Source organism: Leptopilina heterotoma, unplaced genomic scaffold, assembly GCF_015476425.1.
Source record: "Leptopilina heterotoma isolate Lh14 unplaced genomic scaffold, ASM1547642v1 Lhet_92, whole genome shotgun sequence".
In the NCBI taxonomy this organism is placed as follows: Eukaryota; Metazoa; Arthropoda; class Insecta; order Hymenoptera; family Figitidae; genus Leptopilina; species Leptopilina heterotoma.
Genome location: NW_025111199.1, coordinates 819,947 through 836,361, shown reverse-complemented (window position 1 = coordinate 836,361; position 16,415 = coordinate 819,947). Strand labels below are relative to the sequence as shown.

The 16,415-nt window shown below is 25.8% G+C and overlaps 1 protein-coding gene across 5 annotated transcripts in view; it reads right to left on the bottom strand.

Annotated features, from left to right (window-relative positions):
* The window catches only part of LOC122512037 (four and a half LIM domains protein 2), a 279,184-nt gene that overhangs the window by 20,806 nt on the left and 241,963 nt on the right, over positions 1–16,415 (bottom strand). The window contains exon 1 of one of the 5 annotated variants that reach the window (XM_043627649.1): positions 6,854–7,201. The exons of 2 other annotated variants lie outside the window; for them this stretch is intronic. In XM_043627649.1, the coding sequence (XP_043483584.1) occupies positions 6,854–7,014 (161 nt within the window). In that variant the 5' untranslated portion in view covers positions 7,015–7,201. Of the gene's footprint in view, positions 1–1,511; positions 1,658–6,853; positions 7,202–16,415 lie in introns of those variants that run through there. 2 more of the 5 variants (XM_043627651.1, XM_043627650.1) reach the window with 2 other exon arrangements.

The following is a 16,415-nucleotide window of genomic DNA, read 5'->3' as shown; positions in this document are numbered from 1 at the left end:
AATAAAATTTTATTAATGAACATACAAACAAAAATACAAATCATAAGTTTTAGATATTTATATTAGACATTTATTTTTATATATTTCAAACTTGCCCTAATTATTGTATTCAATATTTTATTTTTTATAGAACTACAGTATTTGTGTTCATTTTATAATTTTTTTTTGTTGATTCTTATTGTCACGGTTTTTATTATTTAAAAATATAAAAAAATCGTTACACAATAAATCTTTATTTAAATTTTTCTTCTTGCAATTTCGAAATGCAATTCTGCTACGAATGTAAATTAAATTCGCAGACAGTTTACACGGAGAAACCATAAATAATGCAACTGTCTGCAAATATGAATTACAAAATTGCAAATGGAAACATTTTTATCCAGATAATTTTGCAGCAAACTTTCTAGCAAAATATTGTGCTGTGGGGCTTAACAATGAATTTCGGAGTGAATGAACGATTTGTGCTTTAAAAATATCTATAACTTTTTCTTTATAATTATTTTTTGTTGTACACCAAACATGTTCCCTATTCCAAAATCTTTTTAACATAGTGCTTATGTATACCAGAATCAAATTCTGGTTTAAACAATAATTAAAGGCAAAAGATCGCAATGGCTACAATTCTCCGGATGGTAAAATTTGTGCAATAAAAAGCAAAAATTTCTAAAAATAAGTAAATATAAATAAAAAACTATCATTAATGTTACAAATATAAATGATGAAAAAGTAATAATTGTGTGATTGATACTCATTATTAAATTGCATAATGGACTAATATTCATTATTTGTAAAATTTGACAAGTACTGTAACTTTTTGCATCTTGTGCAAAGCTTTATTTAATATTTCTATTTCTACTTTAAAGATTTTGTAATTTTTATCCAAAAATTACTTTAAAAATTGTCAGTAGAGATGTAATGTATAACATATTGACTTAAATGTACAAAAAATATTAATTCTACAGAGATTTACTCTAATTATATTAACAAAAAGTTGGATTCAATGCTCGGTTCTAAATAAAAGTTTCAATGGAAGAAAGAAATTGTATAATTGTACTGCTATAATTGATGTTTATTGTTAATGTCTGATACCACAACTAAAGTATTTAACGAAACAATTAAACATTCAAAAGAATTCCTTTAAAAGTTTAGAAACATAACATCTACATGAAACTTTTTTAGCTGTCTATAATATATTAACAAACTTATTTAGCTGTGATAACAAACTTTTATCTATTATAGATAAATACTTCATTACGTGTAAACTGTCAAGTTCGTTTTACTTCATTACTAATAAATATATTCGCATACGATTATATATTTTGTTCACTTGGTTCAATCAAAATATTTTAATATTCTGAAATTTTTTCATTAAAATTATAAATACTTTTGTCATAGTAACTTCTTGTAGAGAATGTAAATTTTATTGCAATTAAAAACGAATTTGACAGTGTTGGAAATGTATTAAATATTATCATTGCATAAAGTAAATTTTTGTAATTATTTATATGTACCTTGAATTAAGTTCTCCTGTATGTGCTGGCTGTGAAATATTTGTATTGGGTATTTTTGTTATTTAAGTTTACAAGTTTTATTTGTGTCATTGTGAAACAAATTAGTATTTCATGTATTATATATTTAATTGAACAAATTAGTATTTCATGTATTATATTACTTAAACAAATTATATTTATAAATATTTAACAAAAGTAGTATAGATAACTTATCATTTAATTTTAAAATGCTGCAGAATTGTATTTGTAGAAATAGTCTTAAATAGTTATTTTGAAATGCCACGTTTATTAATGAAACATTTTTAATTATAAAAAATAAGGCATTCAGAAATAAACTTTAAACGATATTTTAAAATGATTGAATCACGATGTTTATAAATATACCTTAAAATAGCGAAAAAAATATGATAAATGCATCTTAAATTATAGAAAAATATATTATTCTACAGAAAACATGCTCAATAAAGTAAAAAGTGTTTTTTATTAAATATAAATCATTATAAATATTAAAATAATAAATTTGTTAAAGTTTTTTAAATCGATTATCGGAAGAGTAGTAAATGAAACACTTGTATCATTTGTGCAACGTTTCGGTGTCTTGGTTTGACAACATCATCAGGCCACTAGTCATTTTTTAAAAAAGTTTAAAAAATTGTTAAAACAAATAATTCGTTACATTTGTAACACGTCTTAAAATTCGTCAATAAAAATAAGATATCGTTAAGACTGAACATTGCCATTTCTTGCGAGTGACAAAACAAGACTGCAAGAAATGGCAGTGTTCAGTCTTAACGATATCTTATTTTTATTGACGAATTTTAAGACGTGTTACAAATGTAACGAATTATTTGTTTTAACAATTTTTTAAACTTTTTTAAAAAATGACTAGTGGCCTGATGATGGTGTCAAACCAAGACACCGAAACGTTGCACAAATGATACAAGTGTTTCATTTACTACTCTTCCGATAATCGATTTAAAAAACTTTAACAAATTACAACAACGGAAGAAAATAAACGATTATTACTTTAAAATAATAAAGATATTAAACTTAATTTTTTGGCCTAATGGCTAAACATTGGTCATTAGGCCGAATGGTCAATGTTGAGCCATTAGGCCAAACAAATAAGTTTAAAAATTTTATTTTTTAAATTATACGTTTTTAGAAATTTCTGTTCTCATAAATATTAAAAACCATAAAAAAGTGAAAGTTTTAAGGCGAAATAAAAAAAGTTATAAAAAATTAAACAATTATTAATTTTTTATATCTCTTATTGTAAACATATGTTTGTTTTAAATGTTCATTAGAATTTATTATTAAAAAGTAATTTTATTTTTACTTTGTATGTATATACAAAAAGTTTGATAAATATTTTTACCATTAAAAATATTTTTATTTTAAATCAAATTTATTTTCGATAAATAAAAAAAATATATATATTTAAAATGCAATTTCTGCTAAAAACTTTGAAATTGAAATAAATGTTCTCCTGAAATAAAAAAATAGAGCGAATGAGAATTTTTTCTTTAATAGGTATATTCTACAATTTTTGATACTATTGTAAAGGCAGTATTTTAAACAGGAGTAAAACAAAATAATATGATGCTTTTAACAAAAAATTTTTTTCTTTATTTTCCAAAACGTACGTCAACAATAAGTGTGTCACTGAAAGGTAAAATCAATATCCTTGAAGGATAATAAGTATTTTTTAATTATTTCTAATTTTAAAAATTCTCAGACATTTCTAAATTATTTGCAATAAAAACTGTAAAAATCTGCTAAGTCGATTTAAAAAAATTTTTTTTTTATTTATTGGAAAATTATTTTTTTTTGCAAAAAGCAAGATTATATAAATGATAAAATCAGCTTGAGTTAATTTTAAGAAGTGCAGGTAAGTTAACCGTACGTGCAAGTAGGTCACTTGAATTTTCGTTATATTAAAAATTTAAAATCGAGTGCCAGCTACAGAGGCGTCATAGTTAAAATTGTATTTTGACTTGCCAATATCTTGTTTTTCACAATTATGAGGGAAATTATTACTGAAATTTTATTAAAAACAAAAAGAAAAATATGTTGCTATTTTCAAAGAAAAATTTACAAAAAATTATGTTAATGTTATTAATCTTGCTTTTAGTAAGGTTCTATTAAGTACCTAGACTATTCAAAATTTCACTGTACTTGATAAAGAAAAAAATTTTTACGTTATGTAAAAAAATTAAAAACTTTTTAATACTTTTTAAATTAAAAGAAAATTTTATTTTTTTATTAAGAAAATATAATTAATTAAAAATATATATCAATAAAAAATTAAGAAATTTAAGTTTTTTTCAAAACATTTTGAATTGGTGATAGTCAATAAATTTTCAACTGCTTGAAAAAAGTATGTTGATAAAAATTTCGCCTTTTTTGAAATATCTTTTTGTAAGTACATCTCCAGACCAAAGGAGAGATTATGTCTCTTGTTAGGTCAAATTAAATTAATACACTGGATCATTTTGACCCTGATCCAGAATTAAATCAAATGTAATAAGTAAATAATTTGTTATCCAAAATTTTAGTATTGATCAAAAAAGTTTTTTTTCAATTAAAACTATTTTCTTCTTTCCATCCGATTAAAATTTCTATACGCTACCAATTTACAAACTTATTTTTAAAATAATTAAAAGTTTTTAAATTTGATATAAAAAAATATAAATTTTATAATAATTTTATAATATATATTTTATTTCGAAATATCGACTGAAGTGTTATTAAGTGGTACGATGATAAAGTTTTGGTCAAATAGACCCAGTGTGTCAATGGCGTGACAAGAAATAAGTGTGTCTACTAAAGGTTAAAAAAGTTGCATTTTAATGGTTATTTTATATGTTCAATATTGTAATTATAATATAAAATATTTAATACTATCAAAATAATTTTGAATGGCATTGAATATTAATATTATCTTAATACCACTAATGATAATAATAACGCAAGTCGATAAAGTTTAGATTTTATAGTCTATCCTTTTCTCAAAAATTTTGGCATTGACCATAAAAATTTCAGTTGGAAATTTCGTACGAAAATCTGTATAAGGATTCAAAAAATCTTTCTGAAAACAAATGGCTTTTGCATCCATTTTTTTTCTTTTAACAGACGAAATGAAAAGAAAATTATTATTTACTGTACATTTTGAAAAACTAATATTAGATCACTAATTACTATTTTAATGACTTTAAAAATATGATGAGTTTAAAATCGTTTAATATAATAAAATAATTTTGGCAACCAGAGTATAAAATTTTGCTATATTGTATTTGTGTGCTAGAATCTAGAAATTTATCATATGTGTGCAAATGGATATTTTAATAGAAGTGTTATGTAACATTTATATAATACTATATAATCTCCTCTAAATTCTAATTAACAATACTGGAAATGTCATACTTTTGTAATACTGATTGTTAAATCCACGCCTAATTACTTTTAATATAAGATAATAGAAGTCTTTAAAGAAAAATATGCTATACAGTAGAATAAAATGTGGCACTAAGTTTGACAAAATGTGGCAAAGTATTGCTAATGACCGAATCCATGGTTAAATAATAGTGACATCAAATATTGATTTTTCATTAAATAAACACAGAAAAATTAATTTTTTTAAAATTTTTTAACCATGGGAAAAGTGTATCAAAGCATGGGGAGAAGAAAAAAGGGTTATTTTATTTTTTTAATGTTTATTATTGTCAAAATTTTGAACTGTGAGCAAAGTATGTCAAACCATGGGAAGAAAATCTCATGGTTTGACATACTTTTCCCACAGTTTGAAAATATAAAAAAGCAGTTTTTTTCTTTCCAAGGTTCGCCATACTTTGCCAATGACTTGAAAATATAACAAAAATACTTTTTTTGTCTTCCCATAGTTTCAAAATGTACAAAGAATAGTTATTCTTCTTCCCATAGTTTGCCATACTTTTCCCACAGTTCAAAAATTTGACAATAAACTTTAAAAATATGGAAAAGAAACCTTTTTTCTTCTTCTCGTGTATTGACATACTTTCCCCATGGTTCAAAAATACAAAATTAAACTGTTTTGTGTTGGTGCCATATTTTGCCATTTTTTACTCATTCTTTCTTTTCCACGCGAACTTAATTTTAAAGTTAAAACCATTGGAAAACATAAAAATGATAATTTGGTATTCTTTAAATTGTTTTTATTTAATTGAAAAATAATTTAAAAATTTTTCCCTCCTTCATTCTTTTTGATGCAGTAAATTTTGTAAATTTTCATATATATAATTTTAAATTTTAAATAAAAGTAAAGAAAAAATTTATACTCCAGAGGAGCTTAAATTTAGACAGCGTGATATAATTTTCTAAAATTGTAATATCTAACATGGCCCAAATCTGCTTTAGCTCAAAGACGCTGACCTAAGCCAGGCATTAATCAGGTCAGATCTGATACTATTACTTTCCTACTATTACTTTCAGTAATGTAACATTTTTTATGTGTTCAATTACATTTATTATAATAAGCGTTTAATTGATTAATTAATTAAAGTGTTAACTAAATAAAATACAATTTTATTATAGGAATTTTGTGTGTAATTACAAAACAATAAGATTAACTATTTCAAACAAAAGCTCAATTAAATAGTTAACTTCAAGAATTTTGAAAAACATTGTACTAAGAAAAATAATTTGTTATAGAAAATTTTTTACAAAATTTTACTTTACTTTTTTGTAAAGTAACATCGCCACTTGTTAATTACATCGCCACTAATTCGAATGTTTTTACTTTTCTATTTAAGGTTTTAATTTTCTTTTACAAACTTTTAAAAATTTGTTTACTAATAATTCAAATAATTCAAATCAATTTATTTTTTTATTTCCAGACATTCTATTCTGGAGCAATTATAACGTTTGTCTGAAATTTTAAAATCAATTTTTAGGGGGTCTCTACTAAGAATTACAAAGCTGCTATATTATTTATACAATTTTTGTTTTAATTAATTTATGCACTATTCCTTAATTATTAAATATGTTTGCTGGATTTTTAGTATTGCATTGTTAAAATTCTGTCATTTTGTATGAATCTTTCAAGGAATGATACATTAAAATATTACGAACATTACAAAAATTTAGGAACAATGTACGCTAAATTTTTTGCCATTGAATTAAGTTTTTAAGAAAAAAGATTAGTTACAATGAGAAAAAAATACTTTTTGTTTCCGTTGACGACAAATATGGTAATGACAATGAAAAAAACTTCTTCTACTTCAAAAAAAACTGAAATCCTTTTTTTTCAACGGGGAATATATAATAGTAAATCGGCGGACAATCGTCTGTCAGCCAGCACATACACATCTTCAATGGCCCGATGATGATTATTCGGTGTACTTTCCATCTCGGTGATTGTAACTTCTGCATTCTGATCGTGGCTTTCACGACGCTTAGATGTTTTCTTCACTTTACGAACTTTTCGTTCTGTTGTCGTGTACACTACACTATCTACATCCGCCATATTTCAAAAAAAAATGTTCTTTTCTTGTAAAATTTCTTTACTATCAAAAAAAAATTAGCGAAAATAATTTTCACTCTCTTTTTTTTTCTTTTGAAAAAAAGTCAACTAAGATTTTATCAAAGATTATTGAGCAAAGGAGGACGTTCTTTTCTTTCCGAGTTTGCAAACAGACTGAAATCTAGGATTGGACCAACCAGGGCGTCATCGTATTAGGACGCTATTTTTGGCATCTCAACGACTCCAGAAACGTACCATCATGTTATCTTTCTCTTTCATTCAGAACTACTTTCTATCTTAATATACTCATCCTTGTTGCACACTTCAAGTCAGCCTTTTTACCACTACTTCCTTTTCAACAGACGCTGCAGTGTGCCGGGTGCAACTTTTCTATACATTCCATGACGATATTGTCTTTGCCGCCCGCTATTCGCTACACAACCTAAATTACGTACTTTAATAAGACGAGATATTTTAAGAATAAAATGTTGACGAAATAACTCATGGATAATATAAGTACAGGGTCGATTAATATAAAATGAATAATTTAATTTTATGGTAAAACATTCGTTTTCAGAATATTAGACGTAAACAGTGCTTACAATGTTTCATGTAAAATATAAATTTTCTAGTCTTATCTTTATATATATTTAATAGTTGCGCAATTTTGAATTTCAACATGTGTCATTAATAATAAGGCGGATTAGAGATGATGTCTGTAAATTTTGATTTCTGTTATATTAAATATTAAACAGGAAACAAAATTTCTATCAAGTTGGTACTGATTTAGTAGGGATCTCATTTCCCTCCTGAGATATCCTATACATACAAGTAACTGCTTCGTGTTTTGGCTACCTGCTATGCAACAAGCCATGTAACCAAAAAAAAAAAAAAAACTGCTTATATGTCCTTCCAGTTAGTACATCTTTTTTAAAACCGCGTCATTTCTATAACAATATTTAGTTCGTGACTAAAATGATAAATTAAACCAGAAACTAATAATATAATAGTAGAAATTCTACTGTTTTCAAATAAATTTATGTAAATCGGAAGGACAGCATATAAGCAGTTACCTGTATCTTACAAACAATAGTTTGATATACAGACATAGTAAATAAACTTAAAACATTTAGTACTTAATTTAGAGTACTTAATGTACGAAATGGCCTGTCCCGTTAATTATCAAATAAATAAATAAATTATGAATACTTTTTACAAAATGGATATTTCGATTAATGTTTTTTTTCTTTAAATAATTAATTATTTATTAATAAATAAGCAATGTGGTTTAATTAATTATAGGTTGTTATAAATATTTTTTACACAGAGACAGAATTTTGTTACTTTTAATTTAAAAATTTGAAATGAGTCAAATAATAACAATAGTAATCGAATCAGGCCGGCCGGCAACATGAAAAGACACTATACGTAGATAGTAGTTTTACAAGAATAATATACCACTGTTGCTCAATACTAGGAAAACAATCCCACACACAGCACAGAGAATTCACTGATTTATTAGAGGTTCAAGTGCAAACTTCGGAATTATTGAGTTGCAAAGCTGAATAAATATTGTGTGAATATAAATAGTGTGTTGCATTCGGGCGAAAAATTGTTCGGAAAAATCGGATAAAATGGAAATCTGTTAAAAAATACACGGGAAACAAATGAATACGTAACATCTGGTTTTTTAATAAAAGAAGAGATTCTCGAATGCAACAGTAAATATAAAATTGTCCGCATCTGAGAAAATAATTTTTCTGATCAACATTTCCAAATTTTTTTTTAAATATTCGGTCAATTTTGAGGGTCTCGACCAAAGAACCAGTTACAATTTTTTATAATTCAAAATTCTCCCTCTCTAAATTAAAAAATTATTTAAAATTTTTATTTTTTGTAATCATTTCGTATTTGTAGAAAGATTACAAATGATGATTGATTGATTTGACAATGGGTTTTAGCTGAAAAAAATTATAACCGGTTCTTTAATCGAGACCATCAATTTATTATGATCTACAAGTTTTGAATTTTTAAATGAACGAAATATTTTCTATTGAAAATATTTCCATAAATTACTCCTTACAGTGAAAATTGAAAACTTAAATTTAATAGATGTAAAAAATTATATTTTTGGCGTTTAAAGTCATCTTTTACTTTTAGGTTAAATAAATTTAGGTTAAATTTTTTTGTAATATTTATAGATATTCATATAATAATTTATGGGCAATTCCACGTGAGATTTAAGTCGACCTCTTAAAATCGGCCAAAAATATTTTTTTCTATTCTGTATCGAAAAAAACAGATACGTATTTTTTTATTTTTGTTTAATTGTCCAAATTTTCGAGTTATAAATTTTCGAAATTTTGGACTTTTATTTGTAGACCTATATTCAGTATAGCTTATAAGTCCGAAAATATTGAGTTTAGGAAAAAGTTGTCAAAGAATGAAAGTTTTAGTTTTCTAAATGGTACAGTGAAAATTAACAGTTAATACATTTCCCCTTACATCAAATTAATTTAATTTTATGCATTTTTTCAAAAGGTTATTTTTATTTTTTACATTATTTAATCATTACAATTATAAATTCGCTGCCAAGTTAAAATATGAATATATATTGTGTTCATTTCATGAACACTTTGCTTCCTCATAAAGATTTTTTTCGATCAATTTATTACTTTTTTTATTATTACATAAAACATAAATTTTATCACATTAAACACTTCTGCTTTTATAAAATTATTTTTACTATAAATTTTTAAAATGAAATTTTCCATGATTTTTGGTTTTAATGCTCAACAAGTTAGTTGTGCGTCTTTTAATTTTTATTTGTTTTTGGTGAAACGGTACTGAATTAAAATTTTTTTCTATGTAGGAAACCACAGAAGAAAAAATGTACGTTTCTATTACAATTTCTTAATAGGAACTTATATGGGAACCCATATAGGAACCTATATAGGTTTTTATATTTCGGGTAGGATATAATTTAAACAGGAACCCATATAAGTGCCAATAATACTATTAAAATTTCTTAATAGGAACCACTATAGGAACCTATATAGGTTTGTGTATTTCAAGTGTATAATTTAAATTGAAACCCCCCTAACTTATATATAAGTTTATTATAATTACAAATAGGAACCTGTGTGTGTTCCCATATTAGTTTTAACATTTCTTAATAGGAACACATGTGGGATCTCATATAGGAACCTATGAACAGTTTTTATGATCAAAATATATGTATAATTCAAATGGGAACCCATAAAGGTTCCCATGTGAGTTATATTTTTTAAATAGAAACCTATGCGTGATCCTATATATGCTTTCATATGGGTTATTATATTTATAAAATTTAATAAAATACAAAAGGAAACATATATGGGAACCTATGTGGGTTCCCACATTCCTTAACACCAAATAGGATATCGTGTAAGCTCGTACATGATCCATATGGGAAATTACATGGGTTTCCTTATAAATTCCCATATGGGGATTTTTAATAGTTTTATATTTCCCTAAAACATCCCTAAGGTGCCTTAGGGATAACTTATAATTTATCCCTGAAACTATCCCTAAAAGTTATTCAAATTCTATATTCTAAAACTAATAATTAAATTAATTTTACGAAATAAATGATGTTTTAATAATATTGTTTTCGTTTTCACTTTCAACGAAGTTCAGCTGTTATTAATAGAATTATATGAGAAGAAATTCCAAAATGATCAGAAGGTACGAATTTAACTCGAGAACCCCTATATTCTTATACGTTGATATGACTCGAGTCTATTTAGGCCACGTCAATATTCATATATCTTCTTACTTAAAAAATATCGATAAATTTATACTTTCTTCAACATTATTTTTTCGGCACTTCCCGTTTATATAATGAATATTAAAAAAACAAATACGAATACAATTTTTTATTTTATAAAAATACAAATTACTGCTATAGTAATAAAAGTTTTTTTTTAATAATTTCAGTTAATTTGTTACAGAATCAGTAATGTTCGTATAGACATTCTAAACACATTTAAAGCGAAATTTTTGTTTTTTGTTTACATGATTTATTAAAAAAATTACAAAATATTATGTAAAAAATGATTTTTTAACAATTTAAATTTTCGACTAATTTCTAATAATTTTATTATATATAATTAATATATGAGAAAAATAAGAACAAATTTAGTTTTTTAAAGTCTGAATAGCTAAAGACGTCACTGTAAAATATTATGTAACTTTCATTTAACTCAGACAATCGTTTTTTATTTTACTTTCATTTGTGACGTAAATATTTTTGAGAATGATAGAGAAAAATTAGACACATAAGGCGGAGAGGAGGAGAAACAGAAATACTTGTGAATTCAGACTCGAACTATTTTGATGATAGTGATGGCGGCGATAATTTCGGAGCAGACTCACTTTCCAAAAAAGCTCGAACCATAATTCAAGAAGAAGCTTAAGTGTTTTTATTATTATTTTTAATGATATTTTTTATTAAAATTCTACTATATATTGAAAAAATTGGCTTTGAAACAAGAAAATTAGTGTAAAATTTGCAACAAAAGGCCCAGATAAAAATTAATTGTACGAAATTCGGATTTCGGAATTCTTTATGTAACAATTTTGAACCACTTTTATGTACAAAATACGAATGTCGTACGAAATTCTTATGGAAAAGTAGTTTAAAATTTTTAGAAAAGTTTACTGGAAATATTACATGCGGACCATTTGAATTTCCATGCAAAAAAAAAATTTTTAAGTGACCTTAAAAAATTTTTCAGTAATTCACACAAATGTTCATACGAAATTCGAACAGAAAAATGACTTTGAATTTTACAAAAAAATACCGTAGATATATTACATGGAGAATTACATTTATTCCGTGTGGAAGGCTTTTTTTCAATTCTGTATTCTAATTTGAAAATTAAATTCGCACGCATTTCGTAGAAATTAATGTTTCAAAACGCTACATGAATTTTAATCGAAATTTAATAAGAATTCCGAACAAATTACGAACAAAATTCATCTGAATTTCGTAAGAATCATTTCTACCTGGGATTTAGGTTTCTGTTCATTTCCCCAAATGTTGCCGAATTCCTAAAGTTCCGAATATCTAAAATCCCGAAAGACAATGTTCCCTAAAATAAAAATTCTATTTTTTATAACAAGATAATAGCAAATTATATATTAATACAAAATACAATATTATTATTAAAAACATATCAAAATAAACATTTTTTTCGATTTTTTAATCTCTGATGTAAGTGACAACTGATTATTAATTTTATACCTGGTATCATTACTGACGCTTCTTCCACTGCATTGACAATATCAAAGCAAATTTAGGTCGGACTCAAATATAAAAGTGTAAAAATAACTATGAAAAATTTTATATAAAAGTGAAAAGAGTGAAATAAAATACTTCACAACTGATGTAAAAGCTCTAAAAACGATCCTTAAGAACAACTAAAATGTAAATTTTTTTTAATCTTCTAAAAAGGTTACTTTTATAGAAAGAATCTATGAACTACGATTAAAACCATTTGAATCGATTCAACAGGAATAAAAAACATAATTGAAAACGATTCATTTGATAAAAAACACAATTACAGAACCGGTCAAAATTAAAAGACAACCCATTTTCAGAGAAATGAAAAAAATGTTTATTTTACATATTTTTAAAAAATCGTCATTTTCAATGTTTTACACAAATTTGAATAACTTCTAAAATAATGAACGCTTTTTAATGATCTTAAACTTATTTTAAAGGTCATTTTCTACAGAATAAGAATTATTTATAGGCATTAACGTGTAATTCTTTGCTTAGAAAATGCAGATCGTCAAACTTGGACCAAAAAAATGAAAAAAATTTGAAACAATGTTATTAACAGAAAAATAATTTTTAAATTAAATTCTCTTAAAAAATCTACACCATATCATGTTTTATATATTTTCTAGAACAGTTTTTAGTATAAAAAAATTATTCCAAATTTCTTGAATTTTTTTGTCTAACTGTGACGACCTGCATTTTCTAAGAAAAATATTACACTTTAATGCCTATAAGTAATTTTCATACTGTAGCAAATGACCTTTAAAAAAATCCTAAGATCATTAAAAAGCGTTCATTATTTTAAAGTTATTCAAATATTTGTAAAACATTAAAAATGACGATTTTTTAAAAATATCTAAATAAAATATTTGCCAAATGACTTATGAAAGATCTTGTTCTTTTTAAAATTTTATCATCTTTCAAAAAATAAAAAGAAAAAATTTCAGTTTCCATAAGTTTTTTTGTTTTAATATGTTTTTCATTCACCTGAAAATGGGCGGGCTCTCAATTTTGACCGGTAGTGTAAATTCTATTAAATGAATAAATTTCAATTGTGTTTCTGAATAGGGTTGAATCAGTTTCAATCATGGTCAATTGATTTCATCTGCAAGGATATCCCAAATTTCGAACTCCTTATTCAAAAAACAATTTTACGAGCTACACATTTTGGATTCCTAATTTCAAATTGCAAATTCTTTATTCTACATTTCAGATTCCACTTTCCATATTCCGTATTTCACATTCTACATTCCGAATTCCAAATACACAAAAAGGATGAACTTCCAATATGATCAACTGGAGGCCGATTACGTAATTTATTTCGTATTCGATATTTCGGATTCCACATTCCGTATTCCATATTCTGGATTCCGAATTACAAATTCCACATTCCGTATTCAGATTGCACATTTCAAATTCCTTGTTGCAAATTCCGTATTTCATGTTCCTAATTCTGAATTGTACATTCCGTATTCTAGATTCCAAATTCCGGATTGCAACATTCCATATTCCGGATTCAACATTTCTTATTCCATACACCCTATTCCATATTTTGTGTTCCACACCCATCATTACATATCGCTGGGTTAGTGGAAAAAAAGGACACCTCGAATTGTGGTTGAAAAAGAGAACACCTCGCATTTGAGTTGAAGAAAAGGACACCTCGAAAATATTAATTTTATATCAATTTTCGTTTGGCGATACTATGTGTAATGTAATTGTTTTTTCAGTTTTTGTAATAGAAGATTTAAGAACATATTATCTTCATAGTTTTTTGAGCACAAAATCTCATAAATCAATTAAATTACACATATTATCGTCAAACAAAAATGCATTTAAAATTATTATTTTCGAGGTGTCCTCTTTTTGAACCAAAATTCAAGGTGTCCTTTTGTTCCACTAACCCATCGATATTCCCTATATTACAGTTAAAATTCTGGATAACACAGAAGTCCGAAATGTGAAATTCGATAATGTATAGAATCTTGATTGTGGATTAAGGAATGTAGAATACGGAATTTGGAATGTGCAATCCGGAATTTGTAATGTAGTATTTGGAAACCGGAACGTGGAATTTGAAATGTGGAATCCGGAATTTGGAATCTATAATGTGAAATCGAAAATGTGGAATGCGGAGTAAGTAACGTAATCGACGCAGTGACTTTTAAGTCTTCATTACGTATAAAATAATTAATAAAAACTCTCAGATGGCACGGAATTTTGCAGAAAGTTTGCCGTGTAAGCATGGCGCAATATTTCATGGTAGGGTTGCGGAAAGCTTACGTCTAACCTGCTGCAAGATTACTTTAAGCTTGCAGCAAACCTCCTATATAGGTGGGACATTTAACCCTCTGCTAATGCTAACTTATCCCCATTCTATCGCTACATAACGTAACTCCAATAGTCTCCACCAGGCGCCAGAAATTATAATTTTTTACGATAACGGTCAATAGCATAACCAAAGAGTTAAAGCTTAAAGCAATCTTGTGGCAAGTTTGCTGCAAGATTACGTGCTATTTGGGTATTAAAATACTTTAGTTTCACATATTGAAACCGAAACTTTTAATTAAGGTAAAAATAACACAAACATAACTTTTAAATATTTTACTACTTTTTTTAGACTGCGTCACATCTCTGCTTCAATTTTTTTCTAAATATTCGGTAAAATAGTTCTTCGGGAAATTTGAGATTTTAAACGTACGGATCTGCGTCATATTCGGCAAATTCAATTCAGGAATGTGACAAGGATAATGACCTTTTTTGATGACCGTGAAGCAAATGCAATATTTACATCATTCTAAGCTCAAATATGTAATATTAAAGTACTAAGCTACTGAGAATGCTGATCTTATGCCGATTATAATAGTCATTCATCTTTATCTTGTTTATTTTTTCACTTTCTTTATTTTACGGCTACTTGTGTTCTAGATTTTTTTTATTTTTTCTACCACTTTATTCATTTTATCGACACAAAGGTTTTGTTTCATAAATATTGGTAATTTTTAATTTATTTATTCCAAATTTTTTCAACAAATAAAATGTTATATTATTGATAAATGCAGATTTAACTTATTTTCAAAGAATACATAAGTATAGTCAAAATTTTATTTGTTTTTTATGTTTAAAGCATAATTACAATTACTCATAAAATTTAAGACAAAACTTATGTATAATTCGGTTAACTTTAGAAATTCATTGGTGCCGTGTGATTTGCGTGGGAACTCCCAAAATACGAACTTCGCATGTGCCGCAGATATTATGTTTAACATTGATCGACATTTTAAAAGCAGATAAATAGTTTCGAAGATGTACAAATACTTTTAGTATGCAAGAATTATAAACATTTTAGGTGTCCCTTATTTAATAATATGTTGAATGTACGAAGGTAAAGTAAGGGTATAATATGTATTAAACATTAATTTTAATAATTTTTGATGCAATATTGATTAGGACAACCTTGAAACAAAAATTCTTATCGATATTGCTGCACTGGAAAAAAATTTAATTGAATACGAAAAAGTATTCAATCAAGAATATTATGTTCTTAACAAAATAATAAAATATTGCCAGGAGTTCTTGCTGCAAAAAATTGCAGTTTTTAAAAACTCTTAGAATGCACAGTGGTACAAAATCATTGAAAAAATTATGTTAAAATGTAGAGATATAAAAATGGTCAAAAACATTCACCGTAAAACTTTAAAGGTTCACATCTGGAATATTCATTGTTAAGAAGAATTAAAATTTGGTTAACACCTGCTGCAACTGCGGTTTTAATATCACTTTTTTTATGGATTGTTGCAGAAAATTAAAAATTATTATGTACTTAAGTTTTAATAATCAAATTTTTGAAACGTCTTTAATGCGCTTGAAATTCGTTAATCGAGGATATTTAGGATGACTGATTAGAAATCTGATGTTACTTTTTAAAAATTCAAAATGGCTGATCAAAAATGGCGGATGTCATAAATAAAAATCAGTTTGATTCACTTGAAATTCGTTTCTTGGTTTTTTATTGGATCGCTGATTACGAATCCAGTGTTACTTTACAATATTTGTAACTTCCATAAAAAAAGAATTG